General features: G+C 39.9%; 2 protein-coding genes across 2 annotated transcripts in view; both read left to right on the forward strand.

The window, feature by feature from the left end:
• The window catches only part of LOC129092322 (heterogeneous nuclear ribonucleoprotein L-like), a 50,078-nt gene extending 41,342 nt beyond the window's left edge, over positions 1–8,736 (forward strand). The window contains exons 13-14 of the mRNA XM_054600233.1: positions 1,450–1,548; positions 4,091–8,736. Of these exons, the coding sequence (XP_054456208.1) occupies positions 1,450–1,548; positions 4,091–4,146 (155 nt within the window). The 3' untranslated portion in view covers positions 4,147–8,736. The remainder of the gene's footprint in view (positions 1–1,449; positions 1,549–4,090) is intronic.
• Positions 8,737–10,611: 1,875 nt separating this feature from the next.
• Positions 10,612–17,630, forward strand: cdk1 (cyclin-dependent kinase 1). The gene is made up of 8 exons (XM_054599679.1): positions 10,612–10,713; positions 11,367–11,409; positions 12,261–12,417; positions 12,655–12,778; positions 14,581–14,751; positions 14,934–15,097; positions 16,119–16,260; positions 17,342–17,630. Exons 2-8 carry the CDS (start codon positions 11,373–11,375, stop codon positions 17,456–17,458), a joined length of 912 nt encoding a protein of 303 aa, XP_054455654.1. The 5' UTR covers positions 10,612–10,713; positions 11,367–11,372; the 3' UTR covers positions 17,459–17,630.
• Positions 17,631–18,114: the final 484 nt, after the last annotated feature.

Genomic DNA, 18,114 nt, shown 5'->3' on the forward strand with positions numbered 1-18,114 from the left:
CCCGTCGATGGCTCCACTGTCGCCCAATCCTCCAACATCTGCAAAAACCTTGGTGTAATTTTCAACTCAACGCTTTCTTCCAAATCCCACATCAATCACATCGTCAAAACAGCCTTTTTTTCATCTCAAAAGCATGGCCCTCCTCCGCCCATCGCTCTCCTTTTCTGCTGCTGAAACCCTCCATCCAATCGTTCTACTGCAATATCCTTTTGGTCTTCACTCCAAACTCTAAAAAAGCTTAATTACGTTCAAAAGTCAGCATCACCCCTTTCCTCCAAAACCTCCAGTTGCTCCCTACAAAACAACACATCCATTTCAGTCTTCTCCACATCACTTGCAAAGCTCTCCATAACATGGAGTCTGTCCACACTGCTTCAATGGCACACTCCTTCACATACCCTCAGGTCGGCAACCGTTAACCTCCTCACACCCACAACTAGGGCCGAGCATCAAACCTCGGGTGACAGGGCCTTTCCTGCTGCTCTCACACTTTCCTGCTGCTCTCACACTCTCCCACTCACACCAGGACCTCAGATTCACTCCCTCACTTCAAAAAAGGACTTAAAACATGCTGCTTTTAATCCCTAACCCTTTTACTTGTACTGCTTAATTGTTTATTTCTTTGATGTATGTCTTTAAATATTTCTCACTATTTTAGGTGAGAAATATTGTGTTTTAAGGGTCTTTGAGTTTTATTATTGTTATTATTAAACATAATATGAAACTCACCAATAGAAGACACTATGTGAATAAGTTAGGACAGAGCTGGGTTTTCAGCCTGTGTGCACAGCATCAACACCACAGAAGATCAGTCTTTTCATTAAAAAGCTGAAAACACAATTTTTGCAACAATATTCTTAGTGTAAGTGGTTTTCCTGAGTTGCCCTCCAGCTTTTAGGTGGTTCAAAAACACTGGGTATTTATGTTTGCCAGTATTGAGTCATGTGAGACGGGTAGAATAAAATGTCCCCTGAGCTGCAGCTGTCCTCGTCCTTCTTGTTTGTTGTGTGGAGCTGTCCGTGGTGCTGATCATGGTGCTGGCAGCGACGAAGCGTCATCATGACAGACGTTTTACTGACTTTGTAACCCACTTAGCCTCCGACTGTTTGTGTATGAGTAGTGAGGTTTAACAGATCATTCAAATATACAGTAAATAGGAATATCATGTCATGGTAGTCTTAACATATAAACCTACATAATGTTGAACTATTTAATATGAAAATGACTTTGAATGTCAGGACTTAGTGCACTGATCATCACAGCTGGGCACCAGAATCATCTGTAACTTCTATGGCCTAAAAGTGTTCATGGCAGTACTACATTTTTTAAAACTCATGTCCCATGAGGCCCCTGGTACTCGGGGACCAGGACGTAAGCCCTGCTGAGCCTGTACATGAGTCCTGTTGATTTGGCTCTTTTAATCTGACACTGTGCTTCTCTCTCCCTTAGCCTCCTCTAAGACCATCTCCGGCTTGTTGGAGTTTGACAGTAAGACGGAGGCAGTGGAGGTTCTTACTGTTCTCAACCACTACCAGATCAGGATACCCAGTAAGTCCTTCTGAAAGACAGCAATAATATACTTAATGTCCACTCTGGCAATACCTCATACATCTTGATAATCATAATCTAGGTGTAGCCAATATATAAAACGCTTTATAATTCCCTTTCCATAATTGCCCTTGCCAGGGCACAAGGAATTTTTTATTTATCACATTTATATTGTCAGGGTAAAATAGATATTCTACAATACCACTAAACATTTCATCATACGGTATATTTCAGCTACCGCACAAGTGTGTGTGTGTGTGTGTGTGTGTGTGTGTGTGTGTGTGTGTGTGTGTGTGCTATTAGATATACTTTTTTTGATTATCATTTTTACATAAACACATAACATATATGAACGGTTTTGAAAAGTATCCCATAAATATACACTCTAGAGTGGAAAAATTAATGTTTCAAATAGATTACACAAACAACAAATATGACAGTTAATCTTAAAGAGTAAACTTCACTTGGTATCAATATAAAACTACAAACTAGAACTAGGTGCTCTCAGTAGAGTGTAGGTCACCGCCCCCCTCAAACAAAGACGAGGGGAATCTCCCTAAAGCCTCCCTTACAGTCAAGATGGCGCCCAACATAACAAAAAATGTGGTCTGTTTATCTCATTTAGTATCATGTCTAAATTTAGCGGATCATAACATATTGTGTATGGCAGAGGTCTTCAACAGGGGGTCCGCGACCCCTAGGGGGTCCGCCGAGGTACTGCAGGGGGGTCGTGAAATGTTTGGTTGATGAGACAATTTTTCAAATATTTTTCCCCAAATTTCAATTCTTTAAATACACATTAACATGAATCCAACATATTGTAGCGAATGGGTAAATGGAGGCAGAATATGTTATCTTTCAGTCAGAAATGCACACATTCAGACACAGCAGCTCTCTCCAGCTGGGCATCGGTTCACTCACAGTGAGACTAGCCTGGACCTGTCCCTCAAAGAGGAGGCCCCGCCCCTATCGCTGCTGAGCCAATCACGAGGCCGCATGTCACATGCTGGCTCAGTCAGGTTCCCTTTGATTGACCGAGAGTCTATTCAGTCCCCAGCTGACTAAGATCCCAGGCACAAGGACGCACGCTGCAATATTATTTGAAAAGAAGATACCGTTGTAAAAAAAAAATACGACATTTACTTCACCAAAATCCTTTTGCAATCATGTTTGCAAGATATTCCTGGCTAAAAAAACTGTCCCCCTACATGTATGTTTAAAAAAAACAAACAAACATGAATCTGTCCATTATTTTAATAGTTCAGTATTGTATGCAAGATAACAGGTATGTTTATGCATGGCAGTGGCCCTAATAGGCCATCACTCATTTTCGTTTCCACATTTATGTTTAAAATAAAAACGTCAATTTAAATAGCTTGTATGCATGATTATCATGCAATTGACAGACAATGTTGATATTAGCATTGGTATCAGTTGACAAGGTGTGTTTATAAATGGCAGTGGCACAGCCACCCTACTCACTGTACCTCGCACATGTTTAAAATAAAAACATGAATATATGAACCTGTGTATTATTTGAATAGCTTAGTATTGAATGCACAATAACAAGGTATGTTTATACATGGCACTCTGCCCAGTTTAATATAAAACACAATTTTATACAATATATATAGTAGGGGGTCCCTGCTCCATCTCTCTATCAGTTTGGGGGTCCTTGGCCTGAAAAACGTTGAAGACCCCTGGTGTATGGAATTCATCTGCAGATGCTTCAGTTCAAAATGAGACCAAACTTTTTATAGATGTCAGTTTTTGAGCCACGATAATGGCATACGTTGGGGAAAAAAAGTACAAATTTGTATCATGCCCCTTCAACCATTTAGAAATCAATGAATATACTTTATTTTTTATATAGATTTTTTATTTATTTATACTTTTTAAAAACTAATAGGCTCATGGGTCCAGCAGAGTGCCAGACTAGCTGTGGACAGACAGACAGATACACAGGCGCACACACAGGACCATATGCATGATCTCCCCATATATACAGAATATAATAAACTAGTATTAGAATAAGTTTAAGAAGTGTAATAAGCTATACTTGACTTTAAAATCAATCAGTTGTGTTTAAGGTTTCAAATACAGCCTCTAAGTGTGTGTGTGTGTGTGTGTGTGTGTGTGTGTGTGTGTGTGTGTGTGTGTGTGTGTGTGTGTGTGTGTGTGTGTGTGTGTGTGTGTGTGTGTGTGTGTGTGTGTGTGTGTGTGTGTGTGTGTGTGTGTGTGTGTGTGGCCTAGGACACATTCACAGGTTGGTCTTGAGAGGGCTTTGGAGACTTGGGTTGCCCAAAAAAGGACTAAAGGGCTTACAAAGTACCAAACTGTCTCTGCTTTCATTGGCAGAGCCGTTGCTACTTCTGTCATTGAGAACTGAGCAGGCCTACTGTGTTGTCTGTTTCAAAGACCTATGTCACTGGTCCATGATTTTCTGAATGTACTCTATGGCACCTTAAATATTTGTGTCCTCCTGTCGTCTTCATGCCGACATAAATCAATTGTTGAAATGTGTGTGTTTGTGTGGTTTCAGATGGGTCCAACCCATACACCCTGAAGCTGTGTTTCTCCACCTCGTCTCATCTATAAGAAGTTGCAGAGCACAAGAAGAGCCTAATGATGGCCGACCTCTGACCCGGGGGAGGGAGACGGGCCATGAGAGACAGACTCACAGACAAGTAGAGAAAAGATATGAAAGAAGATGAGAATGAGAGAGAGACAGGTGTGGCCTTTAAAGGAGATGAAGATGAAAATGTGTTAAGGAGAGCAAAGACACTGTCATGGTCTCCAAACAACACGCACCCCCATCAGCCCACCATCCAATCACAACTCAGCAAGATGTACATACTCTAATAATGACAGACAGACAGACAGACAGACAGACAGACAGGGACCTGCTCTGTTGAATCTACTGTATAAATCTGAGTCCACTTCATTGACGGTCAAAAATCTCTAAAATTCTAATTTGTGCACATGGTGACTAAAATAATGTTTAATTTTTAAGAAATGGATGAATACAGCGTGTTGATTTTAAGTGTCATTGAATATATACAGTAAATGTGGGTTACGGTTTTAAGACAAGTCCACATGCAGGGCTCATTAGTGCCACATGACCTTTGACCTGGAGGCAGCAAGGCTAGAGGACAGAGGTGCCACTGTACTGCTTAGCCCAGAGTGAGATATCCTAACTACTGATTAGTTGTTATGTTTGCTGCTGATATTCATGGTCCCCAGAGGAAGAGTAATGGCTTTGGTGACCCTCTGACCTGACTCTTCCCCTATTGCCAGCATGAGGTCTAACTTTTCAGCCAACACTTTGATCTACGACACGGTACCTGGAAAATGAATGAAAGGGTTTCCAAGAAATTTCCCCTGAATATTCACGTTTCCAAGAGGATGGATTCAAACACTTTTAAAACAGTTTTTTCTTTAAGCCCTATACCATCATCTGTCCCACCATCACCAGATGCATTAACCTAATTCTAACATATTATGTCAAACTGTAATGGGCAGATTGTCATGATAATTACTGAGAACTTTCATTCTTCTCTGAGGATATCTTCTTAACATTATGGGCACTCAATGATCTTCCACCTCAGGCCAAAATATCAACTCTGTGTAGGAAATATCTGTAATTTTTAGTCTCAGCCATACTTCTGGTGACGCTCTAAGAACAGTAAAGCTATTGTGTTTTTTGGTCTGTCTTTTTAACAGTGGGGTGTAATGATGACAGCCTCGAGGTGCGAGCAGGGATTAAGACTTTGGGGCTTCTAGTTTGACAGCACCAAAATAAAGCCATGCCAAGTGACAGTAACTGCACTTGAGGAGGTAGAGCTAAGCAGAAATAATGAGCAGCACTGGTGGTCCATGCATTATCTCAACTACTGTTACCGTGAACGTTCATCTCAGCTAAACCTGATACTATTTCAGAAAAGTTAAGTTTAAGCTTCTAGACAAAAGGTTTCATATTAACCTTAGTATTTCAGTAGTATGTCTTCCATTATCAAATTCCCTTTATTAAATAATGGAATGTTGTAGCACACAATAAACTGTCAAATAGTGAAGTGTATCTGGTAGGGTCCTCTGACTTTACTGTGACCTTAACCTAAATAGAATTTATTTACAGGTTAATATGTCATCCAAAACTACCATCTATGTAAAGATATAGAGGAGTAATGTCTACCTGAGCAGAGAATGAAGTCTCTCTATCTCTGTGTGTTGTTATCAGAGCTTCCCCTCTCTTTGTTCACATAGCCGGCTGGCTGCGTGACTTTTAGTGCATGTTAGTGCCCCACTGGTTAGCTCACGGCCGCCGCTCTGCACTGCTCTGCACTGCTCTCATGCGGCAGTTACAGCCGCTAAGACTGTCGTCATGGAAGCTTAGCGCCTCCCTCTGATTCCCCCTCCTGTAGACACTGTTAGCTCTGAATGTTGTATTGAGAACCATTCAAAGGTTGTCATAGGTCTAAAACATGTGATAGCTCTCTGTCATGTGTATATACCATCTTTGTTGCGTTGTAGAAAAGTGTTTTTCTGACATGGTATCAGTATAACATTAGAAGGACTGTTTGAATCTGATTTTGCCTATGGGTCTATACATTTATGCGTTAGTTAAGCAGAATAACACATCAGTGGTGACGTATGGTATTACTGCAGTCAGACCAGCAACCCTAGTCTTGATTCTGATGATGGAAGGTAAATTATTTGGTAGAGCGGGCTAGAATTACAATAGTGTGGCGGTCCACTCCACACTGCTCTGCTCTCTGGGTTGTCCACGCTAGATGTTGGGTTTTATTCTATGGGGAACTCTATTATATTCCAAGGGTTTCATCTAGAACCCATCCAGGGTTCCTCATGAGGCTCCTGAAGGGCCAAGGCTGATGCAGCTCAACCCACAACCATCAGGGTTCACAATCACAGTTTTTGGTAATATGAATGCTTGTAGAATCTTTAACCACCCATTCTGTCAACAATCCTTAAAGAGGTCTTTCTTCGGAAAAGGCTTCTTTGGATGAAAAGGGTTCTTCATGAAACCCTAAGTCTTACTTAGTTTTGAAAAACCCTTTCTTCAAAAAATAGTCTTTCAAATGCAAATGGTTCTGGGTGGAACCTCAGTCCTTCAGGAACAACCTTTCTGGAACCCTTTCTTCAGTACTGCTCAGCATTACAGTTGAGTACATGGTGCGACCCAACACAGGTCAGGTTTTAACGCTACATCCACACTACTATGTTTCCGTTTCAAAATGTTTATCGTTTGCTACGTTTCGGGTCCATACCACTTCAGCTTTTTAGAACCCCTAAAATGGAGAGGACTGAAAATACTGCTAAGGCAGTTTTAATTTGAAAACTCCAGGGATGCGTCGTTGTGTGGATTGGAGGAAACGGGCACCTTTTGAAAATGATTTTGCAGACACCCACGTTCATTTCCTGATTGGGTCTTATTAATCACCATGTGTCCAACCCTGATTTGTATTGAGGTGGAAGAACAACTGCCTTGATTAACGATCGCTTACCAGGTTAACTCAGTATGGAGAACAGATTACAGGCGTTGCTGACTTTGTTTTCTATACTAGCAGCTGTTGTGCGCTTAAATTCTGCATTTAATAATGCTAATGCTGCCGACATAAGGAAGAAGCAAGCTGTTATTGGAGTGCTCTGCCACCGGCGTGTCCAGCGGTGTTATCAGCCCTACGGAGTGGACGTTTTAAGTCCCGGTTTGCTTTAAGGAGGGCAATGGACACTAAATGTAGGACTCTGTTTTCTTATTAATGCTTATTTCGTTCTGCACAACTATTGTGAAGTTCAAAAAGAAACTGTAAACAAACAAAAGCATAAGTGCTTTCCAGTGCGACAGAGCTAGAATATAAAAACAGACAACAACAAATGTGAGGAAACGAGACGTGGGTTGACCAAAATTTGAGTAAAGGAATATTATACAGGAAAATCTTAAGAATCCAGCAACCTTTATGATTCAAAAGTACAATAAAACTCTCTTGTGTTTTCTGTTACAAAACAAACAATCTACTTCCTATTTACACCGGCACCCACATGCCCAGTGTAACTAAATAGTCATGAGATATTCGTTTTCAAGCTTGTTAGTATGGACGGAAATCATTTCTAAAACAGTGTGGACGGAGATCGTTTTATGTTGTAAAAACACATTTTAAAAGGAAATCGTATTAGTTTGGACTGGCCTTGGTACAGCATAACCTTTTTAAATGCACCTGAAATATATATTACTCGTATACACTGCTTTTTAAAATGGAGTGCACAGGTAATGCAATATCTGTATGTCAAAATCGAACCAGGAAGTAGCACTTTGGTATTAATCTAATGCTCACCTTTCTTAAGAATGAGCTGATCTTACCTTACAACCCTCTATCAATTCCATCATAGTTGTACCTTAATATCACCTCTGGAGATAATGCTTATGTTCATTTAAAAAATAAATGTATACCTATTTGCACTGCGCATGGAAAACTACTGGAATAACATAATATTAAAGTGTCTTATTTTTATAATGTAATGCTCATACAAGATTTTTTTTTTTGTTGGTGTATTTTGCATAACGTGAATAAATAGGCTACCTAAAATCAGAGCGGATGATTGGACACACTGGACGTCTTGGAGGACAGTGGTTTGGTGAAGCACAGTCTCTGTTCCATCCTGTGTCTGATGTAGGACATGCCGATTTTATTGCTCCAATAAAATCACACTTGAATTGTGAATTAATACATGCGTTTGTACATAGTATGTAAATAAGGAAAAGGTGTGAAACGTTTTGACAGATGAATCCCAGTTAGTCTGCAGTTAAATTATTGCTCATTTAGATGTTGTTTGTATGTCTCTTGCGGCACTTGAATCTTACTGTATTTCTAAGGTTTTATTTATTCCTTTTAACGTTTTTTAAGCCTTTAAGGGGGTTTGATACATGAGGGCTGTTGTTACTCTGAACCTGATGTGAGTTTTTCATCACAGGACTGACAGTATGAGACAAATCCACATGTTTCTCATGATTTTGAGGCTGTAAAGGTTTAATGTTGTTAGTAGTCTGTAATGACTTACAAAATACATAGAACTATTCCATTCATTTAAGAATATCTGTGGTTGTAATTTATATGTACATGTCCAAATGTAATAAATTCAAGTTTGCAGTTGTAATGTCAGCTACAAACAGCTCATCTCAGCTGTCTCTCATTTGTGTTCATTTACACCAAAAATGTCTGTTCATTTCTTTTAACCACATTCGAGGTTGCTGAGATTTTTTGATGCTCACCAACAGAGTGATACTGTAATGTCAAAATGGCACTTTTCATTATTAACGCTGTTTAGAAATGACCAGCACCGTTGTCATGGCTGTAGTTCAGTGTGTACAGTGGTCGTTCTGCTTTCTGCTGTCTGCATGTGGAAGTGTCCTTGAGCAAGACACTGGAAGTTGTTCCTCAATACTTAGGGTGGTTAAATGCAGAGGTTAAACAGAGTTAAATTAAGTTTAATTACAGACTTCTATGCTCATATAATCAATGAATGAGTTGAAAAGATATTCTGAATGGCTTCTTGAATTTGGCTTTAAATTATGCATTAATTAGCTCTAAGTAAAATACTTCAATTAAATATTTGATATCATTTGAACTCTAATTCCATGTACAAAATTTGTTTTTTTTAATGTTTTACAAGTCAATAAATGAATCATTTAAAGACAGAATAAGGAAATAGAAACCTTAACTAGCTGATTTAATTATCTTTTTAATAGCTGTATTTTACTTGCACCACTACAATGATTTTACTTGTATTTAATTAAACACTGCAATAGTCTACAATTATTCCAGCGACAGACTCCATATTTGACAGCCAGCATTCAGGTGTTGAACGGTGTGCTTTTCCCTTCCCACCAGTACATGCACACATGCACAGGAACGGCTGTGGCACAGAGGTAGAGCGGGTCCTTCACTATCGATCCCCTGCTCCTCCAGTCCACATGTTGGAAGTGTCTTTTAGCAAGATACTGAACCCCAAATTGCTTCTGAAGGCTCTGTGTGAGTGTGTTTAAATTGGTTTAGATCCTGATGGTGTCACTTTGCAATCAGTGTATGAATGTGCGTGACTGAATGTTGACAAGCACAGCGCATTGTGCTTTATAAAGGCAAGTCTATTAACCATTATGGTGGATCAGTACCAATACATTCGTAACCCACTGTGGTGGACCAGCAGTGCTGTATAAAGTAACAATACCACAGTATGGAAATAGAAGTAAAAGTCCTGTATTCAAAATTTTACTTAAGCATAAATACTTAAGTAATGGATTAAAAACACCCTTACAATACCAATCGTAAATGTAATCATTGTGCAGAATGGCCCATTTCACAATAATATATATTATATTATTGGATAATAAATATTAATGCATTGACGTGTTTTTTACAGCTGGTAAAAGTGGGACAAAATTTCTTATTTTAAATACTGCTTGTGATCTTTCTTACTGTAATGGCCATTAGTTCAATTTGAGCACTGCACTGCGAGACAAAAAAAACAATTATTTTGTTGGCATTCAACAAAAAAACATACATCATACAGTAAAATAATGACGAGGGCTCCACATTTTGTAGTACAGTAGGTACAAATATATAATTTGTTGGTTAACACCCTTAAATATGTCTTTGTTATACGAAATATAGGACAAATGTATTTTTGACAGTGTTATGCTCTTTTCAGACAATGTGATGAGAGAAGTGGGCTTCTGGGCAATCCAATAACAGCTCAGGCAATGTAGGCTAACCCTGAATTATGGCACCTCTTTAATTAAGCTAGATGCACAATGATGTGTGTATTGTATACATACTTCAATGTCATCCCTCCGCAACACATTCTACCAGTTAAAACACTACAATCAACGCTTTAAGATCGAGGGCTGCTTCCTGCCTGGGAGATGAAACTCGGGGACTACATATTTCCTCCAACGTCGCCGCTTTCTCTCCCGCTCAGCTCACGTGTCAGCTTCCCGGTCGCTGATTGGCCAGTTTTGAACCGTACCGCGTGAGCTCATTGGGCTGTTTTGAACCGCTGCTTTACTGCGGTCGATTCAAAAGAGTCTGTCAGCATTCCAGCGGCAGTCTGTGCACGGAGAGTACTTACCCTACGAAACAAGGCGCTGTCAAGGTAATTATTGGTACATGTTGTACAGTTTGAAATATGAAATAAACGATTTGTCGGGTTAGTTGAAAAGCCGGACCATTAAATCTGAACAGAAAGTGGGTCACCTGCCAGTAGAAAAACGATAGAAGGCAACGTTAGCCTTGACTGTCTAGCATTAGCTTAGCCAACGCTGGTGACCTTAACTCGCTCGCTTAGCTTGAAGAAAACGGCCAACTTTATCGGTTGTGTAACGAGGTTATATCGTTTAATCTCTCTAGGTTTACTGTCGTAACGATAAGCGAGACGAAAACTCTCGTGAACAGTTAAAAGCTGATGCTACAGAGACACGAGCCTCCATTATTGAAACGTTACTTTGGCCTTAACGTTGGAGTTTGAAATACCAACTTAGTATCTCTAAGTTTAAAAGCTATAAATGGCTGAATGAACAGTTATCTAGCTGGTAGCCTGTCACAGCCTTGTTAGTCTTTAGGTAATATATTTAACACTGTAAGTAAAATAACTTTAACTTAATGTCACGAACATCAGCTGAAATGTAGCAGTAGGTTTATCACATCTAAGTCTGAAATGAAAAGGTAAGCATTAACTTAGGTTCATAGTTAGTACTGATGGAAAAAGCACTCTTGACATTACATGTTTTTTTTGTTGTTTTTTTACAGGCAATAATGGAAGACTACTTGAAGATAGAGAAGATTGGAGAAGGTTGGTCCTATTGTTTTCCTCTCAATTGTTCAAACAACCGGCTACAAATGTTGTGCTTCCTAAATGAGTGCAGGTCTGGGCTTATTTAAGGGGTGGCCAGACTTTTGGGATTGTGAGCTCTGCAGAAAGATATAAGGGGTCACGGGTCAAACAATGGTAACTATGCAAAATAAATCCTCAAATCATCTATCAAAAATAACTACGCGATACCTCTGTATGGTTTCAAGTTTAACATTACAGTAGCAATGTGCCCACTTATCACAAAAAGTATTTCTGTATCAGCTGCCATTATATTTAATTAAATATTTTTCTCTTGAGTCTCAGTGCACTGTCTCAGTGTCCACTTAACATCATAACATAACGTCAAATATTGTGATGTACATAAGTAATGTTAAAACGAGCAGGAATTGGTTTCTGTTCATGTCCTTGGGGCCCTTAAGATGTAAATGTAAGTTGTAAATCTGTAAGTCTACTATTAAGATGTAACAAACAACGTGCAGAAATGGTACAATATTGGTTTCTGTGCCAAGAAGTAAAGACGGAAATAAAATGACCAAATTTAGTTGACCTCTAGAGCTTAAACTAGGATATGCAAAGTACAATTTACTAGAAATATGCTCAAGCCATATTCCAGTTTATTTATTAAAAAAAAAAGTTCACAGCTGGCCCTAAAAAAACCCCAGTAACGAGCCGTAGTTTGGCGAACCCAGGCTTTATGGGGTAAAGTTACATCGTCAAATAGTTCTCGGCACACTTCTGTTGTATTTTAATCAACAAGGTCATGACTAAAGTGGATTCAGTGTCATTATGACTGTGATTCACACCATTACGATTCCTCCGTCGCTCTGTAGGTACCTATGGGGTGGTGTATAAGGGCAGGCACAAGGCTACAGGGCAGATTGTGGCTATGAAGAAGATCCGCCTGGAGAGTGAGGAGGAGGGGGTTCCCAGCACTGCTGTCAGAGAGGTCTCTCTGCTTCAAGAGCTGAAGCACCCCAACGTTGTACGGTACGCTCATTTGCTCAAAAGTTTAAAAAATAAAATAATGTGCAGACACTTGTAGTGAACAGTTGCATTAGATCTCAGTGATGTTTGCAATCAACATACATACATACATACATACATACATACATACATACATACATACATACATACATACATACATACATACATACATACATACATGCATACACACGCACGCACAGAGTATGGAATTAGCCGCTATTTGTGTTTTGTGTATCCAAGACTCCTGGATGTGCTGATGCAGGAGTCTCGTCTCTATCTCATCTTTGAATTCCTGTCCATGGACCTGAAGAAGTACCTGGACTCCATCCCCTCTGGCCAGTACATGGACCCTATGCTGGTCAAGGTAACTGTGTTTGTGATTAATAAAATCCCAGCAGCTCGCCTGAGGGATCAAATGTCTGTTTAGGTGTGTCAGTTGGATCATAATAGATGAGGTAAGTGAGGTTCAGGAGGCTATAATCCCATTCATGTCATGTTCTGAATCAATTAGCTATAATATCATAACCACCCAAGGTTGACTAATCACAAGCCATGTGATTGTGAGATGATGGTATATGATCCTGTAGAAGTCTGTATGAAATCAACTTTTCTTTTTTTCTCTTTTAATAGAAATACATGTTTTATTTGGAAAGTGTCATGGTGAAGAACTACACTACACACAATCCTTATGTGTAACAGTCACTGCACAGACTCTGGCTCCATATGACGTCAAAATCGCAAGATGGCAGCTCCCGTATCTGTAATATTTTAATTTACATTCTGTTCAGTGGGAAGAAGTGGAGACGCGTCGTCCATCTATATAAACGGTCTTTGGTTGGAACCCTTTAGGGTGAATAGCTTGAGAAGGGATCTAATAAAAGCTCCTAGCTTGAATCCTTACAATAGAACCAATAAATATCGTAGACAGAATGTCGAGAGTAATTCAATCTGAAGTTAGTGGGGTTATTATAGATTCTAAGTATAAATTAATTACCCCTTTTACAGCAACAAAAGTGTTTTCCCCCATCCATTTGGACGAGTTAGCAAACTTAAGACAATGATTAAAACGATTACCAGCATCAAAACGTCTGGTTGTTGCATGTTGTTATCAGAGTCAATATTCAGTCAGCAGACTGCAGAATCCCGACAGGTGTTCCAGTGAGCGTATTAACTGGTGACTTTCAGCTGAATGGGTTAGCACCAGTGCTAACGGCTAAAATACGGAGGTTCCATTTAGTTACACTATGATGCCTTCAGGCTCTATTCAGTAACATGTATTGGGCAAAGGTTAATTATAGTCGTGAGAAGATGTTTACAAAGCAACATAAATAGATATTAGACATGAGTTCTGAGCTGTTTGACTGCTAACATTAACTCTAAGCAGCTTTTAATAAATCATTAAAACTATTAATGACAAAACTAATTTTAAATCTTTTATTTCCTCATCATTTGACTTATGCATCACTTTACATGACTGTAACAAAGTAAAAGGATAACATTTAATATCTTTGGAATGACTTCAGAACGGTTGAGATGATGGTGGTGAAAAATAGTCTGGAGCCTTGTAGACCAGCTGATTAACAACAAAACAAGTTAAATGATCTGTAAATATAGAATGTCACTTTGTTTGAGTTGCATTTGTCATCTTTGGTGGTTAATGTCCTTGCATATCTTGACAAGCTGTGTACTTTGCCCTATTTTAAGAAACCCAACAAAAGCTCTTAGTTCATTCAAACCCTTTGAGCTCTCAGTTTGTGACGTGTAAATCCATTGTGACTCTTTCTGTATAAAGTCCCTACCTATAATCACCCATTTTAAAAAGGATGTACCATTTCTTTCCTTTTTGAAATGTGAGGGAACTTTCATCATGGGAGATGAATTATAGTGTCGGGCCACAGGTATTTTATTTCTTATGCTTTTTTATGTCTAAAATCCTACTTTTTAACTAATATTGGTACTTTTGGGACTTTTCAAAAAAACATCATATCATTTGAAGTAGAGATGAAAGGATTAACCAAAAACTGCTTCTGTAAGATCATCTCTATGAGTCACCTTTAGTAAAAGGGCGGTGCCATTTGCCTTGTTTTTCCCACTCAGTTTCTCAACTCTAAACATGTGTCCATGTCATGTTCATTCTGCCCCCCCTAACCCTTCACCCCCTTTTAGAGCTACCTTTACCAGATCCTGGAGGGCATTTACTTCTGTCACTGTCGTCGAGTTCTCCACCGAGACTTGAAACCCCAGAACCTACTGATCGACAACAAAGGAGTTATCAAACTGGCCGACTTTGGCCTTGCTCGGGCCTTTGGTGTTCCTGTCAGGGTCTACACCCATGAGGTGAGAAGTCACACACACCACTGGGATTTTTTTCCGACTTAAACTGCCCTGTCACATCGGTCAGAGGAAGAGCATCACCAACACTGTTCGAACAACGTTAATGGGCACATTCAATTAGCATCCACGAACCTCAGACCTCTGAAATGAGCACTGAGCTGAACAAACCCACTGTGTCTTTCCAGGTCGTAACTCTTTGGTACCGAGCTCCAGAGGTCCTCCTGGGTTCACCTCGATACTCTACCCCTGTTGACGTTTGGAGCACTGGGACCATCTTTGCTGAGCTTGCCACTAAGAAGCCTCTGTTCCATGGAGACTCTGAGATAGACCAGCTCTTTAGGATCTTCAGGTAAACCCACATCAGTTATTTGTTCATCCGGTACTGATAAAAACCTGGCCAAACAGGAATGATTCTGGCTCTTTGTCTATAGTAAGAAACCCTAATGCCGTGTTACCATCCTTTCTCTGACACGGGTGGCACTATTCATAACCACCACATACATTATCTTATTTATGTGATGTTGCAGTCAGACTTGGTAGCAATCCAATTAAGTAACACTCTTAAGTTATCACATTAGCCTTCGATGTTATCTATTTTTTCAAACCTTCCTTACATTTTGCTTGTCCCTGTAATGAGAATAGCTGGTCCACCTTAAAATTCAGCCTGCCTAAAGAGCTTGAGCCAAAGGTGTGGCTAACTTCAGGGCTAACGTCCTTCACTTTAATCAGCAGGTGGTAACCGACCGCTCAACAAGACATCTCAGGCTGTTCATTCATTTTAATTATATAATTGAATGATACTTTTTCAGAATGTAGTTGTACTTCACACGAAAGGAAAGAGTTGTTATTTATGGGTTATTATGCAATGGTTTTACTAGTCTGGCCCAATTGAGATCAAACTGGGCTGTTTGTGGCATGTGAGCTAAAACGAGTTTGACACCAACGACATACAGCTCCAGGTTGGTAACGGTGACTTGCAATTTAAGCCAGCACCACCTTTTTGAATTTAGTATTCAGCTAAATGTTCCTGTGCCATCTGAAGCAGTGGTGGTGGTTGAATGACATGATGACGGGACATAATGAATGAATTAAAAGATGGATGTGAGTAAAAAAAACTGAATAGAACTCATCTCTACAATACCAATTGGCTGAGAGTTTGATGGTTGGTTATATTTGCTTTAGTGCTTCACTGCCCAGTCAGCTACTTCCTTATTTTGTGAATATACAAGTTGTGTTTGTCCAACAGCAATATTTATCACTGCAGGACCCTCATGAACCATACACAAGTTCTCCCAGTTTAGTTCCTGAGGGTCCTGGTCCCCTGAGGCACTTCCCTCTTTGATCCTTCTGTCTGTTTCTGCTCTTTCTAGGACTCTGGGAACCCCAAACAATGAAGTGTGGCCCGAAGTCGAGAGCCTACCTGACTACAAAAACACCTTCCCTAAGTGGAAGTCTGGCAACCTGTCATCGATGGTGAAAAACCTGGATAAGAATGGCCTGGACCTACTGGCGGTAAGCACAAGGGCTGAACAACTCAGTGCAGACTTTTCTGATTAGTATTAGGAGATTAATTAAAATGATTTGCTATATCTCAAACTCCAGGTTTATACTGGTTGTTTGCATCCAATCAAACAGCTAGCGTGACAAGAACCAGAGTAAAGGGTGCAGTTCTGAGAATAACATTGGTCCTCCAAGAGGGTAACCGTTCTCCAAATCCACTGTACGACTTTAAGGGAACAGTTTGTTTCGACGAACGATTTAAACATTTGTTGCTGTTTTTCTGTTGGCTATGCTATTGTTAGAAAATGAAGTATTTATAAATTATAGCTATAATAAATATCAAATGTTGATTCAGATTACACTGAACAAAGCGCGCTTATGTGAAACGGTACATGGACGAGGGACATAAGTTTCAATATTTCGCTACTGTATTCCTCTAAAAAATAGTCCAGTGTCCTTTTCAAGGTTCTACAGACCTATCTTTTACAATGGGCTGCAGTGCTCAGTGGTGTCACTAGACTTACCAGTCAGTCTGTTGACGCTTCACTCAACTCCAGACTGAAGACATCGCCCTGGTTTTGTTGCTAAAACTGAGTGGAAACGGTCATGGAGTTTCAAAAAGACCAACACAGCGGAACCAATCCAAAAAGGTGCAGGGACAACGCATTTCAGAAGGTGGCATCCCATTAGTGCCCTCAACACAGAGCCGCCAGGATTGGCCTGTCTGAGTCCAGGACTTCCAGGGCCGTCTCTGTGTCCACCTCTTCCTCTCACATTCAGTGAGGCGTCTTATCCTCTCACTATGATGTGTGCTCGGGGAAAAAAAAGTCTGGAACCTTGTAGACCAGCTGCTAAAACACAACCAACCTGAATGTACCAATATGGATCATCGGTCAGCAGCATTTCTTATTGGCTACAAAAATAACGTGTTCGGGGATCTCTAGAAGTTACGTATGACCTATTTTTCTCTTTTGCTGATCCGCTCCATAATATGAAGCTTGAGTTTTGTGATCCGTTGCCACGTAATATCCTGAGTGACACTGTCTTTTTTTTTTTTTTTTTTTTTCTTCCCCGTCTTCTTTCTCTGATATAGAAAATGTTGACCTACAATCCTCCCAAGAGGATCTCGGCACGCGAGGCCATGACTCACTGCTACTTTGACGACTTGGACAAATCCACCCTGCCTGCTGCCAGCATCAACAAAATCTAAAACACATACAGGGCTCGCATACAAACCCGTTAATACCCATTGTGAATTTTCATTCTGTAAATACTTTTGTGTGATAGTTGTTGTAGACCTTTTTTTTTAGTAAAGTTTTGTCTTTCAAAAATGTCTTTTCAATAAAACTGCACTTTCTGTGAATCTCTAAAAAAAATTCCAATTTTTCTTAACATTTGCCCGAAAGTATATACAGTAAAGGTTGAAGCTCAAGTGTCGGCATTTGTTAAATGGCGTGCTTTGAATTTTTTTGTTTGGCTTTTTGATGATCCAGGACACTGTATTGGAAGATGGGTCCATGGCCCAATGTAGCCTCTCCATTCAGGCCAGAACTAGGTTCAATCCAAGTCTCCACACACAGACTTACACACTTTGAGGCGAGTCCCGTAAAGTCCATGACGGTTCAGTTCTGTCCCACCGTCAAATCGTTGAGTGTTGGGGGCTCTCTTGCAGACATTTCAGCCCTTTATGAGCACTTTCTGTAAGTCTGCATCTGACTTTTTTCCCCAAGGGATTTACCCACAATTCATAGCAATGTGACATTAAACAATGGGTTACCAGTGGAAGCATGGAGATGTATAAAAAAAAAAAGCTAAACAAAAAGGATGGCACATACACGTACATCTGAGATAAGATTATACTACACA

This window comes from Anoplopoma fimbria, chromosome 6 (genome assembly GCF_027596085.1).
Source record: "Anoplopoma fimbria isolate UVic2021 breed Golden Eagle Sablefish chromosome 6, Afim_UVic_2022, whole genome shotgun sequence".
Classification (NCBI taxonomy): Eukaryota; Metazoa; Chordata; class Actinopteri; order Perciformes; family Anoplopomatidae; genus Anoplopoma; species Anoplopoma fimbria.

Excerpts from the sequence above, each read along its gene's own strand:
- cdk1 (XM_054599679.1), top strand. The coding sequence starts at position 11,373 with ATGGAAGACTACTTGAAGATAGAGAAGATTGGAGAAG. Across the intron at positions 12,418-12,654 it reads AAGCACCCCAACGTTGTACG|ACTCCTGGATGTGCTGATGC; the intron begins GTACGCTCATTT and ends TGTGTATCCAAG. Across the intron at positions 12,779-14,580 it reads TGGACCCTATGCTGGTCAAG|AGCTACCTTTACCAGATCCT; the intron begins GTAACTGTGTTT and ends ACCCCCTTTTAG.